This window comes from Cynara cardunculus, assembly GCF_001531365.2.
Source record: "Cynara cardunculus var. scolymus isolate 2C chromosome LG 11, CcrdV1, whole genome shotgun sequence".
NCBI lineage: Eukaryota > Viridiplantae > Streptophyta > Magnoliopsida > Asterales > Asteraceae > Cynara > Cynara cardunculus.
The window spans coordinates 11,519,408-11,536,201 of NC_037538.1; the positions used below are offsets into that span (position 1 = coordinate 11,519,408).

General features: G+C 35.1%; 2 protein-coding genes across 2 annotated transcripts; one reads left to right on the forward strand and one right to left on the reverse strand.

The window, feature by feature from the left end:
* Positions 1-1,736: 1,736 nt before the first annotated feature.
* LOC112521737 lies at positions 1,737-16,275 on the reverse strand. The gene is made up of 23 exons (XM_025130735.1): positions 15,802-16,275; positions 15,574-15,691; positions 14,968-15,075; positions 14,557-14,678; positions 14,368-14,451; positions 13,401-13,565; positions 13,238-13,307; positions 12,995-13,149; positions 12,431-12,595; positions 12,276-12,347; positions 11,387-11,510; positions 11,225-11,284; positions 11,084-11,143; positions 10,962-10,996; positions 10,730-10,873; positions 9,463-9,990; positions 9,160-9,312; positions 6,867-7,159; positions 6,387-6,390; positions 4,007-4,183; positions 2,405-2,950; positions 2,051-2,203; positions 1,737-1,902 (listed from the first exon to the last, which is right to left on the reverse strand). The coding sequence occupies exons 1-23, from the start codon at positions 16,273-16,275 to the stop codon at positions 1,825-1,827; spliced, it is 3,888 nt and encodes a 1,295-aa protein (XP_024986503.1). The 3' UTR covers positions 1,737-1,824.
* Positions 6,733-7,889, forward strand: LOC112521558. The gene has a single exon (XM_025130482.1). The coding sequence runs from the start codon at positions 6,840-6,842 to the stop codon at positions 7,809-7,811; it is 972 nt and encodes a 323-aa protein (XP_024986250.1). The 5' UTR covers positions 6,733-6,839; the 3' UTR covers positions 7,812-7,889.
* Positions 16,276-16,794: the final 519 nt, after the last annotated feature.

Sequence of the window (16,794 nt, forward strand, 5' to 3'; positions counted from 1 at the left end):
ATTTTATGGTGTAAATTTATCATTTGACATTTTAAAACTTAAATTATTCGCCATTTACTAACGTTTATCAAGTCATATTATCTTATCGGATAAATTTAAAAATAATTGAAATCTTTATTCGGTAAAAACAATGGTAAGATCGAGAGTCTGACCCAGTAAGTAAGAGTGACTATTCTTACATTGTTAGTTTTTACTGTGTAAATTGTTAAATACGATATCGTTTTTATGAACTAAAATCATACATGATAAGGTAAAAATAATTACCGATAAGTATTTCGGAGGTAGACTTCTTGGCTAATTTCCTCATATGAAGAATCAAAAAGAAACATAAACGGATTTCACCGTATCATTATCCCATGTTAAAGAATAAACGGATTTCATCGTATCATTATCACGTGCTCAAAAAATTAACGGATGCAGATTTTTCATGGGTGTGGGATATGGAGCAACATGTGTGGGGTTTTATTGTGCTTTAACAACTTATTAAAGCAGTTATCACATGTAATCTTGAATTTTAAAGGAGATGCATTACTTATTTTTAACCCCAGATGTTTTATAATATATTATAAATAATGGATGAATATCTATAGGTTCCACTCTATTTTTATACATATATTTAATACAACTTTTTACTAATAAGAACGTGTCGAAACAAATTTGATATATCCAGATATAAATGTGTTTTTTCTCCTTACATTTTGATGAACATGCTTTGTAAAGAATTTATTGGGTTTACACAAATGCAACAAGATGATTTGTATCCATTATATATGTTTGTTTTCACAATCTAGAGTAAACTAAGGGGTCGTTTACCAAACACTTATTCGATAACTGCTTACCGGTAAAATTTAACACCATTATTTACTTACAGGATAAGATTTTAGTCCACCAAAACGACATCGTATGCAACAATTTACCTAGTAAGCGCTTACCATGGTAAAAGTCGTCGTCCTTACTTACCGAGTAAGTCTCTTGGTCTTTATCTCGCTCTTACCGGGTAAGATTTTTGGTCTTTACCACATTCATGCGGTGAGGTAGTGTTACTTAATAGGCGTTTACTCGGGTAAGCGTTTGGTAAATGGCCCCTAAGCTTCTTTGGGGAATGTTATAACTACAACCATTGCAAATTATCTTCTTCTCATCATTTAAAAGTAAATTACAAATTTATCCCTCTGTTTTACATAAAATCATATTGCACTTTCCTAATTAATCAAATTAATTATGCAGAACATCTATGTGGTTTATATTTTTACACGCCTTTAATTTCTTTGCTTGATGCTAAAAAAATCTGCTAAATAGATTAATTGAGAGGATATTTTAGTCTTTTTATTATTTTTAGTTTAATCTTTTTTTATATAATTTAATTGGATTTTAATTACGAATAATTTATTTTAGGTTTAATAATATAATTTTTTTATAAAAATAATAATTAAGCATTTCGTTAATGATTATCTTAATTATATTTTAGTCCAACAATATGGCATCATATGCAACAATTTACCCGGTAAGCGCTAACCTTGGTAAAAGTTGTCGTCCTCACGTAATGGGTAAAACTCTCGATCCTTGCCTTCGCCCTTACTGGGTAAGATTCTCAGTCTTCGCCATATTCATCCGGTAAGGTAACGTGACTTCAATTCGTAAGCGCTTACCTGGGTTAGCGTTTGGTAAACAGCCCCTTACTTGATAAGAGTTTGGTAAAAAGATAATCTTGACGATTATATAAAAAAGGAGTTGAACTACATAAGTTGGAGTGTAGATGAATGTCAAAGTATAATTCTTGAACCGAGTACAAGAACTCTGTGGCCAAAAACAAGGAAAGAAATGTCAAGGAACCGTGTTACATCGAACATATCTCTTTCCGAGTCGTCTACAAACATCACGCTTCAACATCTCCATGAATTCCTGCATGTTCCAAACCCTAATTAATCAAACAAAACCATCTTTTCTGTAAACATCCACAAAAATTCATGGGTGAAACTTTGTTGATCGTTTCAAATCCCTCCGAGTTATCTTGAATCTGTTCTATATTAAATAAGAGAAAGGGGAAAACCTCTGCGAGTTCCTCTTCTGAACATAATTCAGCAAGACCGTATATATCATGAACATTGTCTTGCAAAAGAGCAGCAGTTTCAACCATACATGAGAACACTTCTACAGCTGAGTTCTCTTCTTCGATCTTCTGAGCTGCTTCTTTCAGATTCGCCTGAAAATTTATATGAAGAAATTCAGCACAGGAATCAACAGTTAGTTTAAAGATAGGACAAGATGATGGATGAATTTAAACTCTCTTTTAGGGGGTGAAATCTTGGACATCCATGAACAGAATGTTACAAATTTAAGTCGGGAATTTTGACAAACAGTTGGTGTTCGCGAAATCTATGTTTTATTTTTGTTTTCTACAAACCTGGCAATCCATTGGTAAGCCGTTGAGGCTTGCACTATCACTGTAACAACGACGATGATGTTCATGTTTCAAGGACGGATCGTGTTCAAGTAAATTTGAACTTGAACCCCCACGATGGAGAGCTTGAGAAAGAAAGGGCATCATCTGTTGAACCATAAACGACATATCAAAGTCGCCACCACCTTGGCACCCATTCATGGTTGCGAACATGCTACCCAGATCTTGATTACCATCCATCTGTTGACCAAGTCGGTTGATCGCATCCATAACTTGAGGGTTTTGAGTTATCTGATCCAAGATATTCCTCAAGAAATCATGGGATTCGAAATCGGTTTGATATGAAACTCCAGCCAAATTCTGCATCAATTGATTCATGATCGTATTCGGATCCAATTGGCCACCGTCAGATGGAAGGCTCTGATTCAAGATTGTATCTAGATCCAATTGGCCACCGGCGGATGGAAGGCTTCGACTGGTGGTAGTAAGAGCATTTGAAGCGGAAGCATCGTCCCCATTTGCCTCTGATATTGTATCTCCTGCTTCTCTCTAATATCATTATTCATAAATTTAGTGCAAAAGCTGAAAATTTCCAAAACTATTTTAAGAATCCGGTTCTCGTTTACCAAACGCTTATTCAGGTAAGTAAACACCAAGTCACATTGTCTTATCGCGTGAATATGGCAAGGACTAATAATCTTACCCAGTAAAAACGAGATAAAGACTAAGAGGACAATGACTCTTATCATAGTAAACACTTACCGGATAAATTATTGCATACGATATGGTTTTAATGGACTAAAATCTTATCCGGTAAGTAAATGATGGTTTAAATTTTACCCGTAAGCACTTACCGGATAAGTATTTGATAAATGTCAATTATACCTTTTTCCAGCATGGTATCGTTCGGTTTGCTTGCGTCTTGAAGATGGAAGAGATTCTGCTAGACGTCGATTTTTGCTGATTAAAAATAATCGAATTCAAAAATATAAAAAAAATAAATAAATATAAACACTCATTTACATAAATTTAAAGAAAATAATTCAGTAATTACCAATTCACTTGGTTGGGGCAAAGCTGGTCACCACAAATTAAGATTCAAGTTAGTTAAATTAAAATAAATTAAATAAAAATAAAAATAATTTAATTTTAAAAAACTCACATAGTTTTCTGGGAAGCCTTTTATTTTTCTTGATTTTTTTATCAAAATCTGGCTTGCAAAATAAAATTCCATCCACTGAGAAGTAATTATCCTCCTAAAAAAATAAATAATGACGTCATCAATCATCTATGATTATTATATACAAATATATTAGAAAAAAATTGTATTTTTTATAAGTAAAATCAAAAATTTTATGAAATGATGGAATAACGTAGTTTTATATAGGTTTAATCAACTTAACCGACAAATAGAGATCGACATCCTCCTTAACATACAATGGAAAACGAAGACCAAGTTCATGAGCCTTCTTGGTTGCCTAATGGCCTAGAAACGTTTTTCTGTATCTCATCATAAACAAAGCAACAACCATTTTCGGTTTTGGATACAGATGGATTGTTTTGCTTAACGATGATCCAAATTGAATAAAAAGATGAAAGAAATACCATAAGGGTTCCATGGCATTGGCTGCATTTGAAACATGTGTTATGATACGAAACTCTGCCAATAGATAGCAATTCATCGGAGTCGATAGTTTCGTCACAAACAATGCATTTTTCTGTAGACATTTCCCGACCTTGTTGCTCTTTCTTTTCCCTTTCTAAATCCAAGGTAATCGTATTCTAAAAATAGAAAGAGCATTCAAGTGTAAAAATGGAAAAATGTTAGGAATCGAAGATGTCGTTGAGTGGACAAGGTTGCTTTGTGGGTTCGATTTCATATTTGACTTTTTATTATAAATTAATTATCGTTCTTGTAAGATTATAAAAAGATACTGTAATTTATATAAATAAATGATTCTAAAAAACTACAGAAACGTAAATAAAAGTTTCACATCACATTTATGACTCCGAATCAATTTCCAATGAGTTAGTAAAATGCACCAAATCAGTTCAAAAGCTAAACTTATGAAGTTTCACCTTCAGAAGTTAACGCTTTTCTTCTGAATTTATGACTTAGTCTTATAAACATTATTAAACTTAATTTTCTGAACTTCAGACTCAACCTTTTATCTTTTGGACTTTTTATTGGCTGTTTGTTTACCTCTTAATAGTTCCATTAAGTGGCAGTCTCTGAATCAATAAGAGGTGAATTTTGTTTGACAAAAAAATATGTCTCTTAATGTACTAAAACCCTTTGAATGATTTTGTATCTTGAGCCTTCATTAACCATTCAACACTTTAATTTCATGATGAATAATTATCAAACAATTATATTTCATTTTTTACTATATTATAAGAGTCTCTTAATTACTCTGACAACTTAATATTTTATATCAAAACATTCAACAATTGTCAAATAGGTGTTTAATAATGTTAGGTTTGGAGACCAATGCAAGTGGAGTTGCCGCAAGAAGGTATCCAACAAAAAATATGATGTAATAGTATGGCTAGATAGAGTAGTCTATCCTATTGATGATAGGTACGTGTCATATAGTAATGAGATTGGCCTCATTAGGCACACGGCGACCACCACATCCGACACTAGAGAAAGTCGGGAACCATCGGTTACCTTACTACTCTTGATGCCATACACACACCATTCTAACCCTTCTATCATTCCAAACCGTATGGATAATGTCGGAGGATGTATTAATATGGGATTTTGAAGAGAACCTCTAAATTAAACTCTTTTTTAGTCTATTTATATATATATACACACACATACTTGAGATCATGTGAGACCAAAGGTTTTTCGTAAGACTCGTAAGACCAATTCTCAACTCTTCGATTAGATCTACAATATGACAATCTGAAAATTCATAAACGTCACGAGACTTCTCAATAATCACAAAATTACCACTGTATAACTTTAAGTCATTAGATCATTAGCTTATAAAGTTGATCAATGAACATAAATTGGTCTTACGGATCTCACGAAAAACCATTGGTCTCACGTGAACCAAACCCTATACATACATATATATATATATATATATATATATATATATATATATATATATATAGACTTGGGATCATGTGAAACCAGCATGTTTTCGTGAGACCCGTGAGACCAACATTTTACACTTGAAACTTCACAGCAAAAATATATATATATTAACATGTACGAAATTATATATAATTTGATTTTTTTAACTTTCGGTCTTCTCTCTCTAATTTTAGCTCATTTGACAATTATAATGTTTTAGCAATTTAGTCAAATGCCCAATTCCCTCTCCTTGTTAGCTAGTCTCGCTCTTCTTTGTTTTCCCGGATGATTATTTTTATGATTGAAGTACCAAACACAAAACTTGTGTAATAATCTTCATCTTTCTTGTTATTAGTGTTATCATTTTCTCGTTTGATGTACAAAATCTCACTTGCAATCTCGTTTACTTTGTTCATCATGATACTAATTGTCATTGTTCAAAACACTAGTCCTTTGATAACACGCTTAAAAGTTGAGAGTTGAGGGAGAATTTGGTCCTAGAATCGAGCTAGAGTGTCTTGAGAACTGGGGTGGTGAACTATTATATGCTAATTTTTCAAATTAACAACTTATCCGAAAAAGTTGATTATGAAAAGTTGGTTGTTGAATATTTTGTTTCAAACAATGTTAGATAAATGAATATATTTAAGTGAATTTTGTATGTTACTTTGTTACTCGAGGATATTTTATTGTTCTAATTAATTTGTATGACTTTTAGTATAATATATTTTGTGAACTTTTGTATTTTGTCTTTGTACGAATGTAACAGGCTCTCCAAAAAGATTGAAACAGCATCGGTAAGAGTCATTACTTTATTTATCTCATCTAGATAAGATTCTCGATCATCAATGTTTCTTATCTGATGAATACGAATCAAGTAAAAGTAACTACTCTCACTTGCCTAAAAATATTATCATTTAACAAATACTACATTAAAATTATTGGTAAGATCATTATCCCGGAATCAACAAGTCTTTATAAGGACAGTTTACCAAACGCTTATCTGAGTAAAGTGCTTACCGGCACCATCGCACTTACTTACCGGGTAAGATTTTAGTCCATCAAAACGGTATCGTATACAACAATTTACCTGATAAACACTAATTATGGTAAAAGTCGTCGCCCTCATCAGAAAAGATTCTCGATCCTTACCTTCAATCTTACCGATAAGATAATATAACTTGATAAACGGATACTAAGCTTTAGTTATTGATGGAACACATGGATACAATATTTATAGACCTTTTTGGTCTATTTTCATCCATACAAACATGGATATATGCATCAACCATTAGAATCCTCCAGACCTACCGACTCTTAAAAAAAGTAATACTTCTCTCTCTTTTACATATGCACAAATTAATGGAGGATCACTACCTCCTCCGATCACTCTTAGCCACCGCCACCGCCACCGCAACCGTTCCCTCTCCCGCTGCTACCACTGCCACTGCCACTACCACTACCACTACCACTGCCACCACCATGGAGCATGAACCAGTGTATCGTAACATCACAACCAATGTTTCTGGCATCACTTTTCGTATAATTATGATATCATTCATCGGAATAATTGCCATTTGGGCGAACCACGAAGCATCAAAAGGCTTCTCCATCACGGTGGTTAATGATGCCGGTAAGCACTCATTGGCTGGAAAACGTTTTTCACTCTTCTACGAATCAAACGATAAAGCAACTCGAATAGTCCTGAATACAAGCAGTGTTGTAGAGAATCTTTTATACCCTAATGATCAAGACTTCCTAAACTCCAAGAAACAAATCAATGGTGTCATACTTAGACTTGCACCGACGAATATTCCGGCCATGGTGGAGGTTGATTCCCAAGAATCCCATGAATATATAATCAGTTTGAGCCCATCAGTGTTCATGGAAACTTCCAAAAACGATGAAGCCATTGTATTGGCGGTGCTACACGGCATGGCTCGGGTGTGGCTGTGGAACGGCAAGGGAGCAACTCCGCCGGTGCTTTTGAACGGCATGGTGGAGTATATAAGCAGCTTAGCAGGCTTCACAGTGACTCAAGTATGGAAATCCGGTGGTGGTGCGACCATGTGGCCGCCGGAAAACAATGAGATTTGCTGGAAAGACAGGGATCCAAGAAGGGTGGCAGGGTTTTTGAGATATTGCGACCAAAGTAAACAAGCAGCTGGTGGTGGTGGCGAGGTGATCCGACGGTTGAACCAACGGATGAGTAATAATTGGCATGATGGGATGATGGATGATGCGATAGGCATGGCAGGCCAACATGCATGTGCATCGTACGACATGATGATGTGGCAATTGCACCCATCCAGCTCAATGTGATTATTGTGTATGGTCCAAGTCCAATATAGAATAAGATGGAATTCATTTGATTATTGTATTTAAATTATAACATCAAACTTTTATTATTATTTCTACGATCATCCATTCTTTTTTTATATAACAATAATGCTTTTGATGGATCTAGATTTGTTTTATGTAGTATTAGGCAATTAAGATACAACGAAGACACCTTCGAAGCCGTAGAAAAATGATAGTTAAATGCAAAGAACAAGAAAGAGTGGCAACGATCATCGTCTACCTCCTTGAAGTCGTCGAGAAATATCCCGTTTCAACATCTTGAAAAAATCCTGCAACCCAAATACAACACAATCAAACACAATATATGGTTGGGTTTACGTGAGACCACATTTTTATACTTGAAACTTCACAACAAAATGTTGTGAACTCCAGAGCAAAAACAGTGCGAAATTTCAAATGTAAAAATGTTTTCTCACGTGTCTTACGAAAACAACATTGTCTCACATGATCCCAAGTGTATATATACACACACATACATATAAGTACATACATTCCACACATATAATTATATAAAACTAAATATTAATATATTTTTTAAAATGTTATCTTATATGTTGTATAACGTATATTAATTGGTAATTTAATTTTTTTTTTCATATTCGTCAAGTGAAAGATGTTGGCTTTAAATTTTTATGTGTTGTTTAAAATATCACATTATAATATATCTAAAACAATATTACAATGTTTATTGGAACAAATTAGATAGAGAATAAATATTATATTTATGTACTTATGTTGTACTTATTTGTTTATGTTTAAGAATATTATTGTAGTTCAAAACGATTTTTTTTACAATTTATCTATTACCCGTTTTGTTACTAGAGTATATATGGATATGGATAAGAGTTTAGGACATGGATAATTATCCATCTCGTTACCCGCTTTTTTTAAGGGATTAGACAAGAGATTAACCCTTACCCTACCCGTTACCAGCCTATGATCCCAGAGCCATTATATAGAAGGTAAATTGCAGGGTCCTTTGGTTAAGGTTTTCTAATTTAAATCATGACAGTTTTGACACATATTTGAGAAGGTCACTGAGTGACAAAATGTCACATCCATACACACAGGAATGTCTATAAATATGTCAGGATATCATGTATTTGAAAAACACTTGTTATGAGGTCATTTAAGTAGGAGTTCTAAAGACCAAGACAAGGACAAGGTAGGGAGGGCGGGATTGAACCTGTTGTGGAAACTCCACCCTCTTTCGGCTCGGATAATTCGGTGGGGACCAAAGATGTTTCATGATCTTTGGCTCACAAAAGGTTGGCTTTATGGGCCAAAAAATTTGGAAGAAGATGCTAACCTGAGCAAGCTCTTCGTCCGAACATAACTCATCAAGAGCACCTGTGTCAAAAACATTGTCATATAAAGCAGCAGCAGTTTCTGCGATGGATGAGAAGATTTCTAGAGCTGGGTACTGCTCCTCGATTTTTTGAGCCGCATTTTCGAGGTTCATCTACAAATATGAAGCAATTCACCACACTAAGCATCAGTCCAAGAACAAACACAAAATCTCAATCAATAAAATGCAAAATGAACGCCTTTAAACCATTACTACATCATGCATCTCACAAGGATTTGAAACTTGAGTGGGGTCAGAACGAACCTGAAGATCACTTGATCTTTCGTTAACGTTCAAACTCTTGACACTACTGTAACGTCGATGAAGTGTACCTTTCCTAGATGGTACAGATTGAAGCAAATTGGAACTTGAACTCCCTTGATTGAGAGCTTGAGAAACAAATGGCATCATCTGTTGAACCATACTTGACATATCAAGATTGCCACTGCCGCCACCACCACCACCGCATCCTCCTATCCCTGCAAGCATGCTAGCCATATCTTGATTACCATCCATTTGTTGAGCAAGCTGATTGATTGTGTTCATCATTGCAGGATTTTGAGCTAGTTGACTCATCATATTCCTAAAGAAATCTGGAGATCCAGACCCAGGTTGATTTGAAACACCAGCCAACAGACCTTGTAATGCAGGATTCTGCGTAACCTGGTTCATGATGGTAGCTGGATCCAATTGGCCACCAGCAGATGTTAGGCTTTGATTAGCAGCATTATGAGTATATGAAGTAGAAGAACCACTACCACCGGCCTCTGATCTTGTCTGTCGATGTCGTCTCTAATATCACATTTGTAGACAATTTTAGCTTATAACACCCATCTAAACAATCACAAACATATAATAGCAAAAACAACAAACTGGTTATCTTACTACGATACTCATATTTGACTAATCATCAAACCTTCACTAAATTATCGGGCCAAGTCAGATGGAGGGGAAACTAGACAAGAAACATAAAGTAGTCGTTGAACTTTTAATTTTTCACTTGAAAACATCAATAAAAAGATTTACCATATTTTCACAACCGATTTAGTTACATCATTTCCACCCAATAATCATCCAAATTAGCAAATTAAATGCAAAACTGAGGGAGTTCATAAATCAATATATAAAAAGGTCATTGCTTGTGAACTAAATCATTAACATCAACTATTGAGCATTTAGATTCATGAAATGGCCTATTTATAAAGAATGATAAAAAGGCCGTAAGGATGTAACTTATGTGTGATTAATAATCCAATTTTATTCGTAGCGGGTTGGATATCCAGGTTAATAAAAAAAATCCAATTTATACTTGAAAAATATAGCAATTATTTTTATCTAGTTTACCAATATTAATATGCCATCCTCTTGGTTAAAGATGTGGATAGATATATACTGTAATAGTTCAAGAGCAGCCAATCAGTCCTAAACATATTGCAGTTCTATAGCACTGAAAAATTATTAACATAAGCACACAAAGAAACAAAAAGGATTACTGATGTTTAACAAATAAATTTTTTAAACAAGGGCACACCTTAGGTTGTAAACCTCCTGAGCCAAGTCCAAGAGGAATGGATGAAGAATTTCTAGGGGTATTGCTCTTCAAATCGGATGAACCACTTTCCATTCCGCTTAGAGATTTCATTCTCGTGCCACTGGAAGTGGCATTTCCTGTATCCTGTTGAATGCTAAGTTATTGACATTCTGGTAGTTATGATGTTAATAAATCCCAAAAGGAAGACATGAGAAACAAGTATAAGACATACTGTTTGAACCTCAGGAAGAACGACATCTGCTTGGCCTAGATTGGCAAAATAATGAACTTTAACACGAAGTCACAAACTAAACGAATTACAAATACCAATTAACGTATTACACATAAACATACCAACAAAATCTCTACTTCTCATGTCATCACCAACACCTCTGGTTTGTGAATTTCCTCCGGCTATTATCAATGGAAGGTAGTCAAATGTTTGTAGTGAAACAAAAATACAAATTTCTAATCAAAAGCAGGAGTAACATTTACCATTTCTATTAGCAAGTTCTCCTGGGTTTGTTTCAATATTAGTTGCCCTTGGACCTACTCCTATGAATAACACAAGTGAAGACCAACATAACACATACAATGATTAGGCTAGCCTACATGAAGTCATAGGAGTCGAAATGGGGTTGGATACTAGCTTCTTACCAGCATGGATATGTATGTTAAGGTGCCTTGGAACAGCTCCAACTCCAATAGGACCAAAAGCCCCAGGATTCCCCACAGCAGTAGCATTACCACCAAATAGAGAGTTAGTTTGCAGAGGAAAGGGCTGAAAGAAAATGTTGAATTCATTATTCATAATAGAAGCAAATACTGTTTCTTGTTTGTGCCAAAGCTATTCATAAAGCACAAGCTGGAATTGGTGAAATTAAAGGGCATTACATTCATTTTCTTAGGAACTCCTGGTGAATAGATAGAGTACAGAAGATAAAGACAAGTGATACAATAAGTAACTTTCTATTATAAAATATGCTAAAGAAGACAGTTTATGCAAACCATGTAATCAATTTGTGCCTTTAAATACATTTTGCTTATTTTCCTATGTGAAACGAACAGTGATTATAAGGACAAATACAATTATGTTAAAATGTGAATCAGGTCCTCCGCAGAGGTCTCAGTATTTCACCACTAGACGAGAAGAGGCCCTTTTCATTTTGACGCTTGTGAATCCAACACAATATTCCAGGAGAGAGTAGGTATTTTGGTTCTATTCCTTTAGGCCAAATGAACACTATGACATTTTATCTATTTTATAACGAGAAAAAGATGTTCTTGTAGTCCCATCTCCTTGATGCATGGAGATTGGAGAAATTGGATGGGGACCACAAAATGAAGAATAGGGACTGGACGTAAATGGTATAAACGAATAGCATATCACACAAACATCTATCCAGGTTTGAGCGTAATCTTCACACATGCCCCACTAATATTGAACGGTTTTATAACAGCAGACGCAGAATCCTGCTCATTGTATATCTTTTCTCAATTCAATTTCACAATTGCCGGTCAAAGGATAGAGAGAGTTAAAACAAACCTGAACCATTATAGGATTAGGACCTAATGGAGATATGTAAACAGCAGGCCCCGCGTTTACAGAAGATTCAGCCTGAAGTGTTCACCCAAGCCAATTGTAAATGGTGATTCTGACAAGATAATACTAGTGCAAAGAAAAAACCCGAAATGACATACATGAGACCGTCCAATACGCAATGTCAGCATTGTACGACCAAGTTCTAGCAAAAGAGCACCCAAATGTTGCATTGCAAGCCCAGACTGCATGGCCTCTGTCTGAATCTGGGTTCTCACTGTGACATTAGTAATATGCTCCTCTTCCTCCAGTCGTCCTGCTGTATGCTACAAATTACAAGGCAAATTCTTAATTAAATGATCATCAGAAAGTTATAACTAATTTTAGGTCATCTAAGCAAAAACATGAACGCAACCAAGAATGAACTTAAGTGAGAACCACGGTACATTAGGATCAAGATACAACCAAAACATAGAGAAACTTCCATGTTTAATTCAGAACTGCCATTTAGATAAGAGACTAAGTGGACCAATAATGCAGAAGGCATCTTCAAGTAAGTAGCTCTCAAGGACTCTACTACTGCAATCACTAATTTATCATAATCCCTAAACTGCAAAAAGAGTGACACAAGAAAGAACAGATCTCCTAAATATGTGGATATGAAAAACAGAAGAGCATAAGGAAAACCACAAAAAGAAAAGCATGGTATAGAGAATGGTAAGTACAGATAAAGAATCAATAGCGGGCCCGCTGAGAAGACGTTGTGTACGTCGCAGAACAACTGCCAAAGCTGTTGGTGATAGCAAACCATGACCATTTGAAGGCAATTCTACAGCCGGTAAGCCTTCTGTACTAAGTGAAGGGTGGTTTGGCTGATACGCTACAAAAAGCTCCAAAAGTAAAGGTCATATAAATCATGCAAATAAGGAATTGTTATGTTAATAGAAAGAAGACAATTGAGTTATTACCATTCTGTGATAATGCCTGTTCCATGCGGTTAATAAACTCGGAAAGTGTGTTTAGGGAATCAGGAATTGGCTACAGGCATACAACAAACATACAAAGTAAGGTTGTGTACCGAATCCAAAAGAAACTTTTTACATATAAAGGAAGTTTAAAACATGTTACTACCGTAGCAAGCGTAGGTACAATTGTTGCTGCTCCTAAGGGGTTTTGTAACCCTTGAGGCATAGATTGACTGGGACTTCTAGGCTGTGACTGGTTTCCTGATTGACCGTGATTGCTGACACTTGCTCCTGTTTCATTTCCTTGGGCAACTTGCACGGGAATACTGAACTGTAACCAAGTAGATGATCAACATATATCAAGCAGTAACCTCATTACCACTTAATTTTTCTTTTAGCAAACTGTAAAAAGACCAATTAGATTTTCAAGATCTCCAAAAAATAATGTACTATTCAGAGCTTTGTTGATGTATAAATAACAAAATACATATTTGGATAACATCTATATATTTATGTTACAGAGGATCATATGTCTATTTGGCTTGTATAGATTTTTTTAAAAATGGCATATGCAACTGTACACTATCTGGACATACAGTATGGACAAATGACGAACCACTATAAGTCATGCTACAAAGGAATCTCAGTTTGACATATGACTTACCTGTTAAGATGGAGATGTCATTAAGACAAAATGCAAGCAAAACAACAGAAGGGTAGAGGTCCACTAAAATGGGAAGATGCAAACTGATCAGGATTGTACTAAAAATTCAAGTTATACAATTTTGGCTTAAGAAATGCAATACAAAGATACAAACAAAAGTATGCAGTGGGGGTTCATGGCATGAAGCATATGGGATACTTGAGGTGAAAAGAATCAAATTAGTTGTTTGTAACTGAGACCACAACTGATAAATGATACATTAAATGCCCATAAATTGAAGTGAGTATGTATAGCTTTTCTCATTTGCGAGGCATGTTTATGGACCAAAATAAAAGTAGCTTAATTTATCCACTTGAATAAATGTACATGCATGCAATCCTTATGAAAGATTGTTATCAAGATGGAAAGAAAATAGAAATACAAGGACAGTATCACACAGAAATGTAAAGGAAGATAGAACACAAGTCACCTGCATATTTGGTTGTGCTCCACCAATACCACCCATGGGGGTCTGGCCCCCCATTCCAAAAGAATTCAGAACGGCCCCAATCACCTTGAATGGGGAAAAAGGTTTAAACTATAATGGCCATTAGAAAGCCACTAATGCTCACTTTATCGACAACATTTTACAGAAGGCAAAGAGAGAAAAGAAACGCACATGACTTATATCTGGATTGCCGCCTTCATTTTGATCCCCAACACCAAATGTCCCTAGAACTACGCTATGTGAAACATGCCCAACAACAGGAGAACGTGTCCCAGTAGTATTAGCATCTTGTCCTGGGACGAAAAAGTCTGCTTTTAATTTATTACACTATACACTCCCTTTGTCCCATATCTAAGTGACTATGTCCAACATTCGACTTTTGCTTGTATGTTAAGGATGCTACAATCAGTCTTTTCTCAAAATCGTAGGGGTTTTTTTTTTCTTTTTGGAAATAGTAAATTTAATTTAAAAAATGAAGTGCTTATGTTAAAACATGTATCTATATGCCTCCCAACATATGGGCCAAATGACAGTTTTCACTTAATATGGCACAAAGTGAGAATCTTAGCACCAAAAATATACCTGTATTACTAATACTTGCAGTTGTCTCTGCATTAGGGGAGCCAGATGCTGCTTGTGATTCGGATGGTTGTCTAGCCACTAGATGCAGAGTATGTCCACTTTCAACGTCTATAAAATGTCAAGGTTTTCACTTGAGAACATACGTAATCAAAGAAATATTGCTTTTCTGGGAAGGACATATCTTCTTTTTACAAGTTAAACCGTCTAGGTTGTCTAGAAAGCGATATCACTTTATTGCCTTACTAAAACGCTTGTAAGAGAACCACCTAAAAGTGAAATTTAAATAGAAGAAAAACGTTGCAACAGTTCCTCAAGAATAGTAGGAAATATCATAGAAATAAGAGATTCAGACAATAACCCAAGCAATGGTCTGAATGCAGAAGATTGGCTAAAAAAATAACAATTGTCAGCAATGATAAATTTCAATAAATAACTCAAATGAACAACTTCAGTGAAATCTTTCAATGGCCTGTTATTACTGATCATGGTCTACTTCTTCACATCCACCGTATTGACCAGTTCAGATTCAAGGGAGGGTGATCAAAGTGACCCATAAATATTCTACACAGGTTGCTCTAATATTATGTAACATAAACAATAGGATACGATATTCGGAAAGAAGGTCACCATCTTTTAAGACCTTGCCTCTAAAGATCAGTCGTTGCTGTTCCACTGGAAGGTCGAGTTCACGAGCTATTTTTTCCTTGAACATTGAAACTGGCATCTGAATTTTATGCAACAAAGATATTAAAACTAACAAAAAAACAACCACTGAAGGAGAGGGAGAGACATGTATATATGGAGAGGGAGAGGGGCAAAGAGTGATAGAGATACGTTTTTGTCAACATTAAAGCTGTGTAACTGTGAATCTAGTGTCTTGATATTAATCTCCACCGTTGATTCAGAATTTTCAACATTTGTAGTTGCAGGTTCATCTGGATGTTTATCTGCGGTACCTATTAATTTCAAACTTTCAACAGCAACATCAGCTATACTCAAACCTGCATCAGAATGTTGATCTGCCCCACCAGTCAATTGAGGACTTCTAACAGCAACATTAGATGTGCTCAAACCTTTATCAGAATGTTGCTTTGCCACACCTGGTGATTCCGAACTTCCAACAACAACATTGGTTCTACTTACACCTTCATCAGAGCTTTCCATATCTATTGTTTCAAATCTTTCAACATCATCATCATCTCTACTCACACGTTCATCAGAATGTTGATCTGTCATGCCTGTTGATTCGAAGCTTCCAATAGCAACATTAGTTCTACTCACACCTTCATCAGAATTATGATCTGCCATGAGCAAGTATCTCGAACGAGGATAACTGAACTGATCAAGACTATTTACTATGATAGACTATCCCATCTTCTAAAAGATCTGTTCATCCATGGCATGATGATAATCAGGATAAACAAAGGAAAGAACATAAAAAACAAAAGATGGTGATAGTAACAGCCATGCATTCTTGAAACAAATAGGATAGGAAGGTGAAAGAGAAACAAAAACACTTATCTACACACAAATGTATTAAAAATTTGAATGTTCAACTACAATCCATATTCTAACTTAGTAGAAAACTAACACAATTCTGAAAAGTTTCTCCTATCGTATGTGAGATAAATTGAAATGTAGATTATCTAACGTTTAAGTACGATGACACTAAAATGAGATAACAAACTAGCAGAAAGATTGGATTTTTTTAACATATATAAGATAAAGCATGCATTCATCAAACTTTAATTTTTTACTAAATGGTTTTCCCCCAATTATCTTATGTAACAAGACACCAAAAGGATGGGACGATGATGAAATCCCATT

Bases quoted from the DNA above. Each gene is read 5' to 3' on its own strand.
- LOC112521558 (XM_025130482.1), top strand. From the start codon at position 6,840: ATGCACAAATTAATGGAGGATCACTACCTCCTCCGATCACTCTTAGCC.
- LOC112521737 (XM_025130735.1), bottom strand. From the start codon at position 16,275: ATGGCAGATCATAATTCTGATGAAGGTGTGAGTAGAACTAATGTTGCT. The intron at 10,997-11,083 runs GTATGTTTATGT...TTGCCAATCTAG, and splicing joins GAGAAGTAGAGATTTTGTTG to GCCAAGCAGATGTCGTTCTT. The intron at 2,951-4,006 runs GTATTTCTTTCA...TAATGATATTAG, and splicing joins AATGCCATGGAACCCTTATG to AGAGAAGCAGGAGATACAAT.